Source organism: Chionomys nivalis, chromosome 16, assembly GCF_950005125.1.
Source record: "Chionomys nivalis chromosome 16, mChiNiv1.1, whole genome shotgun sequence".
Lineage (NCBI taxonomy): Eukaryota > Metazoa > Chordata > Mammalia > Rodentia > Cricetidae > Chionomys > Chionomys nivalis.
In genome coordinates, this window is record NC_080101.1 from 3,479,881 (window position 1) to 3,499,504 (window position 19,624).

The following is a 19,624-nucleotide window of genomic DNA, read 5'->3' on the forward strand; positions in this document are numbered from 1 at the left end:
AGGGACAATCATTGGTTTCAATGCACAAATTGAAAGCTGCGGAGAAGCCCCGTGACGCCATCTCCGCGCGCCTCTCCTCGGGGCCAATCACCGGGCGCGCTGCTCGACGCTGACGCGACCCCGGCGCTCGGCGCATGCTCAGTCGCGGCAGCGCGGCTTCCGGCGCGCTTGGCGCGCGCAGGCGCCCTGAGCCGGGTCGGCTTCTCCCGGATTTCAGTGGCTTAGCCCGGGATCCGGAGCCGCCCCGAGGCGGGGCTGGGCCTCGGCGGCGGCCAATGACGCCCCGGGTGAGGGTGGAGGCGTGGGAGGTGCCGGGCCGCCTGCCGTGCGCGGCTGTTGCCGCGCGTGTGCCGGGCCTCCCGGTCGTCATGGAGGAGGTCTCGGCGGAGGAGTTGGACGATGAGGAGCAGCTGCTGCGACGGCATCGCAAGGAGAAGAAGGAGCTGCAAGGTGACGGGAGAGGGCCGGGAGCTAAAGGGAGCGTGGCGTCGGTCCTCGTGCGCCCGGAGGGGCCGCCGGCACGGAGCCCGGGCTTCTCCGGCTTCCCCCCGCCTCGCTCGGGCCCCCACGTGCGGTCCTCGGAGGCGCCCTCTGGGCGGCCTGCAGCGGACCCCTGGCCGGTGCTGTGTGATGCGCCCGGAGACCGAGGTCTTGGACCTCTCCTGTCCCCCTTCCCACTCCTGCCGCCTCCTGACACTTGGCCTCGGTGATGTGGTCTGAATCGCTTCACTTTGTTCCGACGGCCACAGAAGAGACAGTAGAGAGGCGGAGATTTTATAATCTACAGCTGAATAATGTTGTTGTTGTTAAACTTCATTTTGTCCTGTCAAACGAAATCGATTCAGAGTTGTGTTTACGAGGTGTGTGTTGGGTCTCAAGCCTCATCCGGGCCTTCCTCTGTGGTTGATTGTTGTGTCATGACTAATTGCTTCTATAATTACATTGCGTTCTATAATGACACCCCTTCACTTTGATGACTGCTTTCCACTCTCTCTTCCTCGGCACTCTGACACGATGGTTTTGGTAACTTTTTAGCCAAGATTCAGGGAATGAAGAACGCTGTTCCCAAAAACGACAAAAAGAGGCGCAAGCAGCTCGTTGAAGATGTAGCGAAGTTGGAGAGAGAAATGGAGCAGAGACACAAGGAAGAGCTGGAGCAGTTGAAATTGGCTTTCGCGGAGAGTAAGGTATGGGGAACGCCGCTTGTCTCTGAGCCTTGGGAGAGCCACCTGAGCTTGGCGAAAAGCTTACTGTGTGCATCCACAAGATTGATGGTGGAATCCAGACATGCAGCCACACTCACCCATCACAGTTCATCACTATTAGTTTCTGAGACAAAATGTTGTGTAGTTCAGGCTGCCGACCATCCGGCTTTGCAGCAGAGGAAGAGGATAACCTTGAACTTCAGCTCCTACTGGCTGGGCCTCACAAGCCCTGGGATTACAGGCATGCACCACCACAGCTGGCTCTATGTTTTCTTAGTATTTTGTGACCAGATTGGTTTATTTATTTTTTTAAGGGAGAGCAGCAAAGAAGCACCTACTTACTGAACCCAGTGATGTATGAAGTGTGCTAGAAAAGGTTTCTCTTGAGTCAAAGCTGGAGGACTAGACTGCCTGTCCAGGATCACTGATGGATAAGATTGTAACCTCTGAAAAGTTACTTACTCAACCTGAGAATAGATTTCTCCACATACGGCACAGTGACACAAATGCTTTTGTGTATGGTTACAGGTTCCTATAGAAACCAAACGGGCCAACAGATGGGAAGTCATATTTTTTTTTTTTTTTTTTTTTTTGGTTTTCCGAGACAGGGTTTCTCTGTAGCTTTGGTGCCTGTCCTGGAACTAGCTCTTGTAGACCAGGCTGGTCTCGAACTCCCAGAGATCCGCCTGCCTCTGCCTCCCGAGTGCTGGGATTAAAGGCGTGTGCCACCACCTCCCGGCTGGGAAGTCATATTTAAGTTATAAGAAGTGTTTTATGAACCAGTTGTAAGGAATGGAGTTTTACAGATGCTCTTGTGTAAATGGGAGTATGCTAACATGCATCTATCTCTTCAGTGTCTGTCATCCTACACCCAGTATATGTCAGTATACTGTTAACTGTTACCGGGACAGCCAGGGCTACACAGGGAAACCCTTTCTCGAGATACAAACAAAACCAGGCCCCTTTTAGGCTTTATGTGATAATAGTAGTCTGTTGTGTGGCTTCTGAATATGAGGAGTCATATATATTCTGCAGTCTCTATAGGAATTTCTTAGCGCTATGCATGATCTCATCTTGTGTAAGTTTTCATTCATTTTTGTTCCGTTGACAAGAGAGGAGTTTCTGTGTGTCCATTTACACAGGGTATTAAGTACAGTGTCAAAGTCTTTAAATGCGTTACCCAGTCATCATGTTCCTGGCATTCCTTACTGTTAAAATACTTTTATCTCCAACCTGGCATGGTGATACATTTCTATAGTCCCCGCACTCAGTACGCAGAAACAGGGAGGTTGTGATTTTGAGCCAGCCTCACAGCAAGACCCCTATCTCAGAACCCATCAGCAGCAACAGAACGTGACAAGAAGACTTTGTCGGGGCTGCCAGTCTAGCTCACCAGGTGGGGGTTGGGGTGCCTGCTGTTAGGCCGGGTCATCTGAGTTCTGTCCCTAGAACCCAACCTACACGGAAGAAAGAAAACCAACTTCCCATAAGTTGTCCTCTGACAGCCACATGCCGTTTTGGCTCATGTGCACATACACGCACAAGTAAGTGTTAAAAGCAAGTGTGCTATTTTAAGTGATCAGTCATGGGAGCATTGTGCTGTTCCTGATGTCTCCCTGTGCTTTCTAGTAGCAGGGTGTTTTGTGTGCTCTCTTAGGCCTTCAATTTCAAGATTTCCAAAGAGACAGAAAAGTTTGATTCTTGACCATCACTACCTGCCAAGATACAAATTCTTCAGTCTGCCTTAACTGCCCTTTTTTTCATTAACTTAAACTTGTTTCGTCTCCTCAAATCCAAATTCTGTTTTTTTGTTAATATGGTGTGAATTTTGGCATAATCGACAAATCAAAAAGAAACTAGTGAAAAAAGGATAGTCAGTGAAGTTGTTCAGCTGCTTGAAGTTTATCAGATTTTGATAATTTTATCACTTGGGCATAGTCTTTGGAGACTTGTGCATCTGTTTCCGATGCTTTGAGTTTTAGATATTTATCGTACTGGAAGCTAGCTTGACTTCCACTAGTGAAGTACTCGCTGTTATCCAAGTGGGAGACCTTTTCTTTAGCAATGTTAGCATTTGAATTTTAGGGTTGAGTATAATTGTTTATGATGTTGTCAGTCTGTAGCTAGAAGTAGCTAGAAATTGTCCAGGTTTAGTCTCAAGATTTAGTGCTCGTTATGTTTTGTCTAGCTGACATGGGGACGTGACTCTATAGTCACCTTTAAGAACATGAAGGTAGTGATGAGCTCAAATTATATTTTATATGTCAGCATTCATGACAGGTGCCCTGAAGTGAAATTAAGGTATTTCGAGTAAGGGAGTAGGTTCATGAAGGACAGAGATATGTAGGAATAGCCTTGTCTTTGGAGAGCTATGAAGAATCTCGGCCATTTTACAAATTCATCTTTGGAAGTAGAGAAACATGACAAAACCATACTATTTAATACTGTGTCTAGTGTTGCTGCTCAAACTGGAGGTAAGGGATTGAAACCGCTTTAAATTTTCAGTAATAATTTATAGCCTAACACTTGAAATAAGTTAAACTTTTCTTTATTAATTTCTTTCTTCTTTTTTTTTTTCCGATGTTTTTTCCTTCAGATAGATTCTGTCACTGTTAACATTTCAGACTTGGTACTTGAGAACCAGCCACCTCGGATTTCCAAAGCACAAAAGAGACGGGTATGAAAGTCATATCACCAATTACATAAGCTAGTGATCAATACTTTCTTTGATGGTGTATAAGAAAAGATTAGAAAAACATGGGAGTTCCTTGTCTAGGAACCTGAACTAATGTCTAATATAGTGCTCAGGGGTGAAGTGAAGATTTGAACATAGAAATACAATAATATGTGCAGGGACCCAGAGTTCTCAGAGAATTATGTTGTTATTTATGTAATGGTTAATTATACTAAAAATTCAGAGAAGGGAAACTTCATTATGTCAGGTGTTAATGATGTGTTATAATTTGAAGGAAAGATGAATGTTTAGTTCTGGCATTCTACAGAGGAGAAATAACACAGTGAGAACAAGTGTGGGCTGAGGGGCAGCGCTGGACTTGGTGGGAATAGTGAGACGGGGCCCTAGAGTGCTCCCCAAATCCGCCCGGGTAAGGCTTGCATTTCTCCTATTCTCATGACTTTGCATTCAGTTTCAATAGTACACAAGGGAAAATAGTACCTACATCATGGAACTGTTATGGGTGTTAAGGAATAGCTTGGGGCCAGGACCATTAATACAAGGCCTGGAGAACTCATGTTAGCAAATGGTAGCGTGTTTACCATTTTAAGTGTATCATAGTCTTCTTAAGAAGTTAGGCCCGAGCATGAAAGCTGTGTTGCAAATAGTCAAACATATCATATTTGTATGGAGTTTACTCTTGATTGATGTTGCCATTGTGAAGTTTTGAGGAATGCCTTAGCGCACGTGCTGTCTCGCAGGGTTGCCCTAGGTCAGCTTCCTATGTCTGAGAACCGCTCTTTCTGTCGCTTTCCTGCTGTGCTCAACACAGGCGTTCTGTGTGCCAGGAACAATTTTAAAAAATTATTTGTGTTTATTAATTGCTTCATTTATTAGCCTGTTTAATTGTAAAAGCCAAAGCTGTAACTCCTCTGTTTATCAATACCTGTTTATCCCTACATAGATCTATTTATTGTTCTTAAAAATTGGTTATGTTGGGCTGGAGAGATGGCTCAGCGGTTAAGAGCACTGCCTGTTCTTCCAAAGGTCCTGAGTTCAATTCCCAGCAACCACATGGTGGCTCACAACCATCTGTAATGAGACCTGGTGCCCTCTTCTGGCCTGCAGGCATACATGTAGACAGAATATTGTACACATAATAAATAAATAAATTAAAAAAAAATTGGTTCTGTCTCTCCTGTCTGAACTTAGTACATTTTCCAATTATACTCTGAAAAATTTAGTAATACTTATCGTTTACTGCTTTATCACTTGGCAGAGAAAATTGTCCCAGTTTATTACGTTGTTAATCCAGTGGACATTTGGAGCAGAGAACTCTACATATTCACAGTGCTTAATGGAGTGGACCCTGAATTCAGAATGGGCAAACTTTACATCGGGTTATTTAGAATTCTTCTTATGCCAAAGCACCAAGGATTAAGGTGCCAGTTAACCACTGGTGGTCATTTTTGGTAGAGAGACAATTTAAAGTCAGGAATTTGTGGCTGGCAAGATGAGTCAGTGGATAGTGTTGCTTGCTGCCTACCCTGAGGACGTGAGTTCAGTTCCTGGAACCCACATGGTGGAAGTAGAGAAGCTGCTTCAGATCACCGCCTTTCCCCACACCAAATCACTGCCCCCTCCACACCCACCAAATCACCGTGTCCCCCACCAAATCACCGCCCTCCCACCACCAAAAAAAAAAAATAAAGGTAGAAATAAAATAATTGGTTTCCAAAATAAGGAGTTTGAGAGGTAGGATGAAATCTAGTTTCTTTATTTTACAAATAAGATCAAACCTCGGTTATCTCAGTGAGGGGGAAGTACGATACAAACGTGGGTTAGAGCCCAAATCAGCGTGGCTCTAGTCTTTCTCAGCGTGCTTGAGTTTTGTGCTCTTGTCTTCCATCTCTCTCTCTCTCTTTTTTTTAAAATTAGACTTTATTTCCATTCTGTCTCAAGTACTGCCTTTGTAGAAAAGTACCTAATATTGGAAACTCCCACAGAGACAAGAATTCAATGGATTTCCATTTGCTTTTTAGTTATGAAGCAGATGATTATGCGAGAGAAGATAATGATAGAGATTAGTATTGCAGAGACTTGGAAGATAGGATGAAGTTTCATTCTGTCAGTAAATAAAAGTGAATGACTCAGGTGCCATCTGCTCCCACCTTGATTGTGGTTCAGGGGCCTGCATAGAAGGTGTTGTACTCGGTCCCCCCTGTACTCTGAGCAGCTGTATGGCCTTTGGAAATCTTTCTGCGTGCTGTTTCCTCAGAAGAGGAAAATGGGGGGGTTTGGATTAGATTATGTCTAAGGTGCTTGTTCTTCCTCTCCCCACAACTGGTTTTAGTCTTTTATAAAGTGACAGTGCCCCCTTGTGTTTAAGTTTTTATACCCAGGTGCAAGCTTGCAGTAAGCATGCTGTTCTTGTTATGTTTAAACTGTGCTGGTTTATGTTTTGTTAGTGAGCTGTTACTGCTCTTGTTTGATTTGAACTGGCTGGCACACCATGGCAGTCATTCAGTGTATGGAGTTGTGCTCCTGTTCTGCCCCAGGGGATTGAAGACAGCGTGAAAGTCCATACCTTTTGTTAAGATCGCTTTACCATCTTTTTTCCCCTCTGTAATTTACCAAATTAAGATTTTTTTACGGTTTTGAAAGATGGTTTAGTGGTCAAGAGCACTAGCTGCTCTTCCTGAGGACCTGGGTTTGTAGGTCCTGTAACTTTAGTTCTAGGGATCTCACACACACACACATACACACACACACGTACACACACACATACACACACGTACACACACACATGCACTTGTTCACACACATACCACCCCAATTCTTCTGGTTTCTGGGAACTACATGCATTTGGTGTGTAGACATATATGGGCACAAGTATGATACTATACAATAAGGCAAATTAAAAAAACATTGCAAAAATTTAATGAGTTTTTTTCCTCTTGAAGGGCAGTTTTCCTCCAAGTGCATAAATCCACCCGTGGTTGAGATTAGGAGATAGTAAAAGCACAGTGATAGCCTCCAGACACCCTGTCCTCCCATCCAGAAGGAAGCACAGATGCTGTGATTGCATCTCAGTGTTATCGCTGTTTTAGCACCAACAGTATTTCTTAATGACAGACCTATCTCTAGCCAGCAGCCTCACCTTTTGATGCTTTTCTCTCATATACTAGTTCTGTGAATTGTTCTTAGCCGTGAAACATGGGTGCTCTCTGGCTTGTGATTCTTACTAGTTCAACTATTGGGGTGTTTTCCTTCCCCCCAATTTCCCACTGCACTCGGTAAGACATCTTGTTGATGTCGCTGAACCCTACAACATGCAAAGATACTCAGTTATGGGAAAACCTCAAGAATTCCTATTTCCTTGTTTAAGAAAACAAATTATACTGTATAAAGAATGTCATTTCTGTTACAGAGGATGCTTCATGTTTTCTGTAATTGTATTGTGTTTATTACAGTGCATAGAAGAATAATCTGGGATGATATGTACCCAAAACTTTAAAGAGCGCTAGGATTTAGAGGATTTTAGTCTACCTGTAATACTTGAATTATATGTAAGCAAGCTTTTAAAAAATCTTTAAGTTTATTAACTCTATGTGTAGGTGTTATATCTACTTTAAGAAAACAGATCAAAGTAGTGTCTGTGCTCTTCTTGTGGTTTTAACACCGTAAATCCAGTGTGGCAGAGTTATACAACCTTGGCTTATTCTGGGCTTAAATATGATCCTGTACTTTAAGGTTGAGGACAGTTGGACCTTTTTATGTTTTTGAGATAGGATCTTATTCGGTAACCCTGGCTGTCCTGGAACTCACTCTGTAGACCAGGCAGGCCTTGAACTCACAGACATGCACCGTTAAACTCAATGGATAACTAAATCCTAAGAAGTAACTTGAAATCAGTCAGATTGTTGACATGTTTTATTTTATTTTTTTAATGTGCATTTATATCTGTGCAAGGGGTGTTAGAACTCCTGGAATTGGAGTTACAGCCAGCTGTGAGTTGCCATGTGGGTGCTGGGAATTGAACCCAGATCCTCTGGAAAAGCAGGCAGTGCTGTTAACCTCTGCGCCATCCCTTCAGCCCATGTTGACATGTTTTTAAATAGACTTTATGCAAATGCCAGTAATCCTAACACTTGGAAGACTGAGATAGGAGGATGGAGAGTATAGCCTAGCCTCAGCTACCATAGCAAGACAGTGCCTCAAATAAGCGAACAGAAGATAAGCAGAGTCCATAAGAAGGTCTCCTTTTGCTGTTTCCTTTTCTCTCCCTTCCTCTCGTCGCTTCTCTGGTCCTTCCTGGTCCTTGTCCCCCCCCCCCCCCCCCCCGTTTGTTTCGTTTCGTGGGACAGGCTGTCTGTCACATGCAGGCCAGTCCAAGCTGTCCTCAAACGTGATCCTTCTGATCAGCTTCCCTAGTTGGAATTGTAGACCCGTGCCACTGTAGCTGGCTTAAGACGGGCTCTTTTATGTGCTGGTATAGAGTGAGGTGCTGGAAACACGGGCCAAATGAACGAGATGATTTTCCTCTAATGGTTGTAGTCAAAAAGTTCTACCAATAGATGATTAAAATGGCAATGCTGTAGGAGAAAGAAAATGACAAAATGTTTCAAGATGTGAATTCCTGATAATTATCAATTAACTGTCCTATATTCTTGTCCTAGGAGAAAAAGGCTGCACTGGAAAAGGAGCGGGAGGAAAGGATAGCTGAGGCTGAAATTGAGAACCTAGCTGGAGCTAGGCACGTAGAGAGTGAAAAACTCGCTCAGATACTGGCCGCCAGAGAATTGGAAATCAAGCATATTCCATCTGATGGCCATTGCATGTACGGAGCACTGGAGGATCAGCTGAGAGAGCAGGACTGTGCCCTAACTGTGGCTGCCCTCCGGAAGCGCACTGCTGAGTACATGCAGAGCCATTCAGAAGACTTCCTGCCCTTCTTAACAAACCCCAATACCGGGAACGTGTATACTCCAGGTAGTTCAGTTTTCTGCCCTACATTTTCTGGTGGTTCTGGTTTTCAAATCAAGTGCTTCTTGGGTGTGGCATGTAAGACATTTCTTGTGAAGAATAAAGGTCATTAAAATGTAGGCAAAATTATTTTCTATAATTTGAGTAGATGCAGTTATATTTTACTTTATCTCCTAAGTACTTAATTTTGTAGTTAAAATATGTTAATTGCTATATGTAAGTCATTAATAAAATAAAGTAGGAGTAGAATTAGTCATAATTGAAAGATGTGTGTTAATTCATGTTTAACAGAGTTAGAGGGAGGTGAGTTTTGATCAGTGTTTGTGAGTGTGCATGTGTAGGGCTTCAAGGCCATGAGCAAACAGTGACTGGAAAACTTAGTCATGCCCAGGGAAGTAGCGTGTTGTTTTCAATAAGCTGTAGCTAGGAAGGTTACTGCTGAAGTAAAATTTGATTTCACAACCCTTCTTGAACAATATTTCCTTTTTAAAAAATAAATTGATAATTAAGAAACAATTTTTTAAGATAAAGTAAATAAAATTCACAGCTTACCAAAAAAAAAAAAAATACAGTTTGTAAACAAGGGTGAGACCAATTCAGAATCTGAAAGGGACGCAGGGTTGTGAATACGGAAGTGTAAGGAAGATCATAGGTGCGGCAGTGTCTGTGGCCAGGAGGGCTGGAGGAGGATGGTGCAGGTTGACTTCCCTTTAAAGGGAGTCTGTCCTCCATGGAAGGTAGAACGAACAGAATGGACGGGTGAGCATGGGCAGTGGAGTTAGTGGTCTGTGGTGACTGAGGCCTGAGTTAGGTCCCCAGTGTGACTTCATGTTCATTAAATTTTTATTGAAAGGCATGGTATTTAGGTTTTTTGTTTTTTTGTTTTTTTTTTTTTAATGCAGACTTAATAACAAGGGATTATCACCATGGGGCATATTTTTCCTTTAGTTCTCATAACTTTTGTTCCCTTCCTTGGACAGGAAGGATGCTTGGCCCAATTTTGTGTGTATGCATGTTTTGCCTACATGTATGTCTGTGCCCCTTGTGTGAACCTTATGTCCTTGGCATAGTTAAGACCAGAAGATAAGGTATCAGATCATTTGTAACTAGAATTACAGGCAGATTGAGCTCTCTCATAGGTGCTGGGAATTTAACCCAGGTTCTCTGGAAGAGAGCCACCTGAGCCATCTTTCCACCTCATGTTAGCCATTTTACTGTGCTGCATTTAAAAGTGGGTGTGCACACTAGTGTGCCTCTTGTAAACTCAGAGATTGGGTCTTCTACTTCTTTCAGAGATTCAGAAAAATCTCTTCCCTGTGCTGAAAGTGATACTGTACAAGTCATGTACAGACATGTAAGATGGCAAGCTGAGAAACCCCAGGGGAGATCGGACTCGATTGTACTTACATGCTCTGTAGGCTCTTACGGTAGCCTAGTTATAGAAAGGCTACTTGTTTTAATCTTGTATGGCATTTTGCATGCAACTTTGGCTTTAGAACGCTTGTCAGAATAGTGAATTGGCTGATTCTGAGGAGTCCTTGCTTTAGATGATGAGAGAAGTCAGTTAAGAACATTTATCTCTGGGTCCCAGGTTGAGGTGAGAAGTAGAACTGTTTTCGCTCTTGGATAGAAAGATGGTGGGAAGTTGGGGTGGTATATTTCATGTACTTCTGGGGAGTAGATTTCACATTGAAAGGAGGGGATACAGAAGGGAGATGTTTTCATCAGGGATTGTGTGATGATAACGATATTCTGATGTCTTCACTACAGAGGAATTTGGAAAGTACTGTGATGACATTGTGAACACAGCGGCGTGGGGAGGTCAGCTTGAGGTAAGCGTTTATGGTCACAGTGCTTGTGGGTGCTAAATTGTTTGTGAGTAGGTTTCACAGGCTTTCAACTAAAGCCAGTTTCTCTTTGAAGATGCCTTTTCCTTTCTACATTTGCTATTTCTCTACTGACATTCTTGTGTGTGAGATTAGACCATGCACTTTGAGTAAGTGAAGCACTGTTTTGTCTTACACAGCCCAGTGTGGGATGTGACTTACAGAGGCTGTCGCATTGTTTTTATTCAAATGTTTCTACGGCCAACATGTTTGATTTTCCTGTATCTTAAAAAAAAAGAAAACAATAAAATGCAGACTTACTTGATGTGGTGGTACACACCTGTAATACAAGCACTCTAGAGGCAACCTTGGATGCTAGCCTGGGTTACATAGGCAGAGAGATCCTGTTTTACCAAAAACAAAAATTGTACATTTTATTCCATAAAAGTGAATTTTAATCTAGTAGATCATGTTGGAAAAATAGCTTCTTTACAACAGAAATAGAAATGAACCAGGGGGTCAGGCTTATTAAGTGCCTGGATCCCATCACTAGGGAGGCAGAGGCCAGAGGATGAAGAGTTAAGACCAGCCTGGGATATGCAAAATAAAAATTTTATTTTGTATAAAACTTAGTATAACACATTTGTTAAAATTATCTATTGAGGAGCCGGGCGGTGGTGGCGCACGCCTTTAATCCCAGCACTTGGGAGGCAGAGGCAGGCGGATCTCTGTGAGTTCGAGACCAGCCTGGTCTACAAGAGCTAGTTCCAGGACAGGCTCCAAAACCACAGAGAAACCCTGTCTCGAAAAACCAAAAAAAAAAAAAAAGAAAAAAATTATCTATTGAGTTCTGATTGTTAGTATATTACTTGAAGACAGTAAATTTATGTCTTAACATTGTTGTATAAGGAAACAAATATTCAGAGACACATAGAAGCTTAATATGACTTCCTTGAGATCTGATGTTTGAAGTTACTATTAGCCTTGCTTTACGACACAGCATGCAATAGGCCTGGTAGTGCCACCAGTCCGAGGTGGAGAGAAAGGGTGAGGGTCCAGTGCTAGGCTCATGGCCACACCTTTCCTTTGTGCCTTGGCTGAGCTCCTTGACCTCTGGTTTTAAACGTCAGTAAGACCCCCGTACTTGGTCGAATGCTGTGACATTAAGGCAGGGAGTACATGACTTACGAGAGTTTGTGAGCTAAGGTGCTGGGTGAGTGACGCAGCAGTGTTAGTGTTGTGTGAAGGTGAGACACAGACACGGTGCTGTAGTTGGATCTCTCCACCAGAGGGAACTGTTCCCATTCGCTTCTTCTGATTAGGCATTCTGCAAATGTTGCACCAACTTTGTGATGACGGGAATAAAGAGACTTGAACTACTTTAAAAGGTTCACGAAGTAACGATGGTATTGGAGACTTGTTAAATTGAGATAATTCAATTGACAGTTTTTAAAAATGTCTCTGGAAGGCTCTTTGCTCATTCATCGCCTGTGAATTCCTTTGAAGTACACGTTGTTCTCACAGTGAGATAAATACATATTGTTGACCAAAGCCGAAAGAAAATACTGTAATGTATTTGTAATGTGTGTGCACATGAGTGCCGCCTCTCCGCCTTTTCAGTCAGAGGGAGACTCAGGCCGTCGGCTTAGAGCCTTCTCGTTGTTCCTATTGATGGCTTTTTGAAGACATTGCTTTGCACACTATTCTGTGCTAGTTTAAAAAAATGAAAAATAATGTCTTTCAAAGGAATATTTTCAAAAGAATATGGGATTTTGTTTTATTTTTTTTTTTTATGTAACAGAATCCTTTTCCTGTTCCTGAAGTGATTTTTAACATTGATTCAAAACCTCCTAAAGGGTCTGTGTTCTTGGTGTAGCTTTTGTAATTGGGCAGATGCATACATTAGGAGTCCACGTTGGAAGGCTGGCAGTGATGGAGTTAGCTTCCTCAGCTCCACAAGTTCTGTTCGGCCCAGAGAATCTTTCAGAATCCTTGCACTTCTTGCAGATTCCAGTAACAGTAAGGGCCGTGGGTGTGACCGCTCACACCTGTAACACTAGTTCTCGGGCGGCAGAGGCCAGCCTGGTTTACATAGCAAGTTATCAACCAGCCGGGCTACATGGTGAGACCTGTCAAAGCAACATCAAGAGACAACATCCCCCACCCTCCCGGCAACAAAACCAAAACCAACTCATCAGTATCTGCTTCATGAAGTTATTATGAAGACCAGATTAATAATTCACATAAAGTATGTGCATGATTGTAGTGTTTAGTCGTAATGTGCCAGTGGTCATTAGCATTTTTATTAGTGGCTATTATTCATTAGACTTTAAACTCTAAGGTTATATTGTGTGTTATAAATTAAGACAATACAGCATGCTGACCAGAGGAGATTCCACCACAGTCATTCTCATGCATACCTGTTCCTGCTGAGGTTCCAGAGCAGCTGTTCTTGATGCTCACCGCATCAGCCTCATCCGAGAAGCTTTTAAAAGTGAACCTTGTGTTTTTCCAGATCCTATTCCCTGTCCTTTGGCTGGTAATGGTTTGGTCTGATGCTTAGCCACTAGTACTTAAAAATTGTATCATGATGAAAATGGAATGTTTTCAAACCCAGACATCAGTCCACCCTTCACCTGCTTCACCACGTTTGACATTGGTGTTTTTACAGAACTATTGTGTATCCCAGGCTTGAGAAACTTCTGCCTTTGATATAATCTTTTCCTTACTTATGTATGTATTTACTTTTAGATTTTCATTACTTCAGCAAATGCTAAGTGCCCGCTCACCCGAGGCCCTGGTACTGTTGTGGACAGAGCAGCTCACCCTTGCTCTGTCTGCTGTGTTCTGTTTGTACTTCCAGTTATGCTTCCCTTACTAATCCACTGTTTCCTCTATAGTTAAGAGCTCTGTCTCACATTCTACAAACACCAATCGAGGTACTACAAGCAGACGCTCCTCCTATTGTAGTTGGTGAAGAATATTCGAGGAGTCCTTTAGTACTGGTGTAAGTACCTAGGAAAGTTTACTGCTGTATTTTTCATAAGACAAAAAGGGATGTGAAAAGATTTTAGGTTGTCTATACTGACTAGTCAAAATGCTATAATTAGCTAAATTAAATCTGCTTATGTTAAAGGCAGTCAGAACTAGAAAGCATCAGAATGTATAATTTACATAATCACTTATACTACTTATCTATTTTTTTGTATGCACTAAGAATAAAGTCCTTTCAAAAGGCTATAAAATTTCAGCACTAGTTTTGTGTGTTTTCCCAGATTGATGTCAACTAGGTTTTAATTAGCACAAAGTGTGGGATCATGTTGTGAATGTATTTGTATGATCGAGGATTGGCTCCTCACATTCAATATGGAGGGTTTATTTCTCCAGTTTCGTGTGTGTGTGTGTGTGTGTGTGTGTGTATTAGCAATTCTTAGCAGTAATGGTTTCAACTTCAGTGAAACGTTAAGCTCATCGAGCTGCCAGCGTCTCAGCCTTTGCTTTTTTGGTGATTGGAGGACTACTTGCTAACTGGCAGCACTGGGACACGATGTTGAGCTCAGTGATTATGCTCATATATCAGCTAATGGTACCTTTGGATTGGGACATTCAGGGTGCTGAGTTATGGATGTCTGTATGCTGTATACATTTGCACATAGTAAATACCTCCTGAAAATGACTCATTTTTTTTTCCTTTTCAGATACATGAGACATGCATATGGCTTAGGAGAACATTATAATTCTGTCACACGGTTGGTGAACTCGGCTACTGAAAATTGCAACTAGTTTACAAAATGTAACACTATGTTTTATAGAGTGTGCCAATCTGCATATTCCTATCAAGTGCTAGATTGTTGCAATGCCTCTGAAAAACACAGCTACCTTAAGTCAGTTTTATGAATGAATAAGCTTGCTAACAGGCTTTTTAGAAATCCGTTGGATTGACTTTAACCAGTGCCCTCTTAGTGGCATTCCTAAAACTTAAAGTAAATCGTGGAGAACATCATAGAACAAGGTGTTAACCTTCTCACTAGTGAGTATTAGTTATCCAGGACATTCTGACTTTGAATAAATTTTTTTTAAAAATTTTGACCCTACATATTTATATTTCCAAAGTGAGTATTTGATATAATTTTTCTTAAAGTATGGAGACGCCTTTTCTGTCATGATAGGACTGTATTGTGATGTCAGCAAGTTTATTAACGCTTGTGAATGAGCATGATCATAGTAATTTTGGTATGCTAGGTCAGCAAGGTGAAGCTTGTTACGTAGCACATCTCTGCAGCTAAGGAGAAACGACTTAGGGATTTTTGAATCCTTACATGAGAATCAGTTGAGTTCAAAGGGATTAAAGAAAATTAGTTGTAAATAGGTGTTCACTGTGTCCATTTTCAATCTTTTTTTTTCGTGAGACAGGGTTTCTCTGTAGCTTTGGAGCCTGTTCTGGAACTTCTTTTTAACAAATAGGCGATGTATAGCTTTAAAAACAAGGACTTCTACATTGCTGTTTTTCCAGCTTGAGGCTGGAGTTATTCATACCTTTATTCGCTTCACAACTGATAATTTTTACATTTTCTCCTTCTCAGTGGCTCTGCTTTTCCTAGAGCCCTTTTCCACTGAGAAGTACCCAGTGGCCTCTCCTTGCTCACTGTGCAGAAGGGTCACAGTCACATTCTCCTCCCGTTGTCCCTGCCCCAGTTTGTCCTAACAAGATCTCCGCTGTGCTCGCTCTCTAGGGCTCAGAGGAAGCCTTGGCTGAAGGTTTTCTTGCTCCAGGTCGTGTCACTTTTTTCCCTCAAGTGTGTGATTATTGTGCGTGTGTGCAGGTAAAGCTGAGGCCACTGTTGAGGAGCCGAGCTGAAAACCAGTGCAGAACAGTTCTCTGTGGGCTGACGTAGGTAACTAGGATTGCAGCTCTCTTCTAACAGAGTTCTCTGTGGGCTGACTTAGCTCACTAGGATTGCAGCTCTCTTCTAACAGAGTTCTCTGTGCGAGAGTTGTACCCACACTCGTTTGTCTGCTGTGCTGTAGCCCAGCGCCACGGCCTGGGGCATAGCTCCAGTAGAGCCCTTGCTTATCGTGCATGAGGCTCAAGGCTCAATTTCTTGCACCAACAAACAAATTTATAAAAATGAAACTTTTTGGTTTCATCTGTTTTTTTTTTCCCAGTTAGAACTATAAGAAGATTGAGCATCACGTTTATAATATTTGGGCTTTTGATCTATCAATGTATACTGTCTATGAGTAAATAAAATGGGCTTATGATGTTAAAAGCAGGTAACACTAGCAGGCTAGGCAGCAGGCAAGTCAGGACTCTGAGGTCACTCCAGCAGACAAGACATCCTCTGCCTCCTGCACAGTGTATTCTAAAGGGTGCCTGCTTTGTAACTGCTGATCTGTTTTTTTTTTCCTTTGAAATTTACAAAAGAATGAAGTTGTAAATTGATGCTTTGAGTTTATCTGAAATAATATTATCTTCATGCTAAAGTATCAGCATTGACAATTAACAAAGCATAATATTGTGAAACTTAGTTATTGCAAATTCCATTTTCAACAAAGATAGTCTAAAATAATTCATTAATGTTTTGTTGTTTTGACAAGAATTTAAATGTACTTAATTATGTATTTCTGGGTTTTGTGTATATGTTTTATTTTAAAATGGCCATTGTATTTATGAATAAAGTGTATGGCCACCTTCTACCATTGTAGCTTTAAATGAAAGAAAAAGTCTTTTAAGAATGGCAGATGCTAATGTAAAAGCAATGTGAGAATTACATTTGCTGCTGCTGGTCTAACGGGAACCCCACGAGCTTTCTGTAGTCCGCATTGGAAACGTGTATGTCAGAATTCTGGAATTTGTCTTCAGCCAAGAATGTTGTCCACTTACATATGTTTACAGCCTATAAAAAGTAAAACAAAGAATGTGTAACTGTTATGAGCAAGGTAGCTTTGCTCATGTTATCTGGTATTTGCCAAAAGAATAAATGATAAAGGAGTTGAATCAACATGCCTATGTTCAAATTGTCATTTTTTAAAAATAGTTTTGAAATTTAGAATGGAACTCATTCTGTTCTAGATCTTTACCCAGCCTTTATTTTTATATTCTGAGAATAATACATCAGATTTTGTATTAAAGGGGCTTTATAGATATATGAGCATATTACTTTGCCTAAAGTAAAGAGAGTGACGGCCAGCGGAGCAACTATTAGAGGTGGGGGGGGCTTAGGACACACTGGTCAACGGAGGGTACTTTGGGTCGTAGCTTCTAAGAACACTGGAAGATTCATGAGTGTTTTTTTTAAAAAAGGGATTTTCGTTCATGAGAAATTAATAAGAAAATTCCTAAGAATGGGAATCAGCAAGAGGCTGGTGTCTGTGCAAACTGGTTCCTGCACATAATTGCTAGTACATTGATCTGATTGGCATGAAGTAGTGAAGGGCAAATCAGCTGACTGTTGGGAATGTAACTGATGGTTTCATAACTTTAACTTGAGTTTTTAACATTAGTTGAGCAAATGTGGTTTTTTTCTATTTGTTTAATGCATTTATTCTGTCCTGATTTAAATCTTATTTAAAAATCCTTTCTTCATCTTTAAATTCTGGTAGCGTCATTTCTTTCCTTTGAATCCACTCATGTTTTCTCCTGACTGAACGCTCACCTTGTTCTCACTTCCCTGAATGCTCTACCTGCTTCACCTGCTTTCCTAAGTTACATGGACCCTCCTTTGGCCATGTTCCCAGACCTCACACCAGGACTAGGTTGACTGATGTTGACTCTTTCTAGTACCTGCACACTAACAACTAGTTACTAGGTTGGCTGATGTTGACTTTCTAGTGCCTGCACACTGACAACTAGTTATTAGTTTGACTGATGTTGACTTTCTTGTGCCTGCACACTGACAACTAGTTACTAGGTTGACTGATGTTGACTCTTTCTAGTACCTACACACTGAAAACTAGTTACTAGGTTGGCTGATGTTGACTTTCTAGTACCTACACACTGAGAACTAGTTACTAGGTTGACTGGTGTTGACTTTCTTGTGCCTGCACACTGACAACTAGTTACTAGGTTGACTGATGTTGACTCTAGTACCTACACACTGAGAACTAGTTACTAGGTTGACTGATGTTGACTCTTTCTAGTACCTACACACTGAAAACTAGTTACTAGGTTGGCTGATGTTGACTTTCTAGTACCTACACACTGAGAACTAGTTACTAGGTTGACTGGTGTTGACTTTCTAGTACCTACACACTGAAAACTAGTTACTAGGTTGGCTGATGTTAACTCCTCCTAGTGCCTGCACACTGAGAACTAGCTGTGAGTAGAAATAATGTGTAATTGTGCTCGCTCACAAAGAGTGCTTTCTGCCTTACCTATTTTTCTTTGGTCTTTTGGTCATGTGAAAGGGAAAAAGGAACAACCTAATTTCTATTTGCCTTTTTCAGGTATCCCTAACCTGAAAATCCAAAATTTAAAGCTTTGAGCATTGATGCCATAGGTAGAACAAGCTTTCCTATTGCACTTTAGGTTTCATGCACACAAACTTGAAGACTACGGAAGGTCTGTATGATAGATATGAAGCATAGGTGAATTCATACGTGCATACAGGACTCATTCTCAAGCTGATTATGTATAGGCAAACAGTGCATAATTCTGAAGAGCCTGATATCCAAAATTTCAAAAGAGGCCTCAACCTGAAACATGTACCTATTACTCTACTAATGAAGACAGTGCCTGGTTTTAATGAAGTGTCCAGATCAAATATATTAAGTTATTAAAGCTTTTTTGATTGCACACAGAAAAGATTTAGAGGCCAGTGAGTTGGCTCATTGGTCACAGTGCTTGCCACAAATCAAAGAGTTGAGTTTGATCTCACATGGTAGAAAGAAGAAACGATTTCCACAGGTTGTCCTCTAGCTTCATGTGTGCCACACGAGTTTAAAATAATTCTTTTATTTCAGCTGAAGAACATCATTGCCGTTCTGGAAGACCGATTATTAATGTGCTAAATTAGGGTCATTTACCAATCGGTCTCTTGTGATTTTTTTTCCTGTGTCACCCTTGTTTGTAGTTTCCACAAACATAATACTACTGTGGGGATAAATAGGAACTCCAGAGTGTGAGTTTGTAAGAAATACAACGACCATGTTAAGGGTTAGTTGCTTTTGAATTTGTGTTCTTTATTCCATACCCCTCGATCATTGCTAGAAACTAGGAAGCATTTATATATTTGGCAGTGACCTCTTGGTGTTTGAACTGGCCAATTCTTTGTTATAGGGGTTCCCCTGTGCACTTAGGATGTTTATGAGCATGCCTGGCCTCTAGGCATCAAATACTAATTGAACTTTCTCTTGAGTTGTAAGAACCAAAAAGTTCTCACTGGGGACAAAATCTCTGCCTGCCCAGAGTCACACACTCTGTCACAAATGCTGCCATTGATATTGTGGTAAAACCTAAGGGAATCTGGAACAAAAGTTGAGCACTTAGCCACTTTTTTGCTCTTCATGACATTGGCAACTGCAAGATGCCAGGGTGACTGGAGCATGGGGCAGTGGGTAACATTGCTCCACAGTAAGGAAGAGGATGACGGCTTGGGACCAGCTTGGTTTCTTATGATTCAAAGACCCTAACCTGTGGAATGGTGCCACCTCTGCTTAAGGTAGCTTTCCCACCTCCGTTACTCTAGAAGTTTCCCTAGAAGCATGCTAAAAGATTTGTCTTCTGGGTAATCCTGGATTTTGTCAAGTTGACATTATCACAAGAACTGTAAAAACTTAAGTGTGGGTAGAGAGACGGCTCAAAGGTTAAGAGCACTGGCCGCTCTTCCAGAGGTTTTGAGTTCAATTCCCAGCACCCACATGATGGCTCACAACTATAATGAGATCTAGTGCCCTCTTCTGGCATGCAGAAATATATGGAGGCAGAATGTTCT

General features: G+C 41.8%; 1 protein-coding gene across 1 annotated transcript; it reads left to right on the top strand.

Annotated features, from left to right (window-relative positions):
• The first annotated feature begins 302 nt into the window (after positions 1-302).
• Positions 303-16,693, top strand: Otud6b (OTU deubiquitinase 6B). The gene is made up of 7 exons (XM_057790867.1): positions 303-450; positions 1,036-1,187; positions 3,802-3,882; positions 8,559-8,871; positions 10,636-10,697; positions 13,592-13,698; positions 14,390-16,693. The coding sequence occupies exons 1-7, from the start codon at positions 369-371 to the stop codon at positions 14,472-14,474; spliced, it is 882 nt and encodes a 293-aa protein (XP_057646850.1). The 5' UTR covers positions 303-368; the 3' UTR covers positions 14,475-16,693.
• Positions 16,694-19,624: the final 2,931 nt, after the last annotated feature.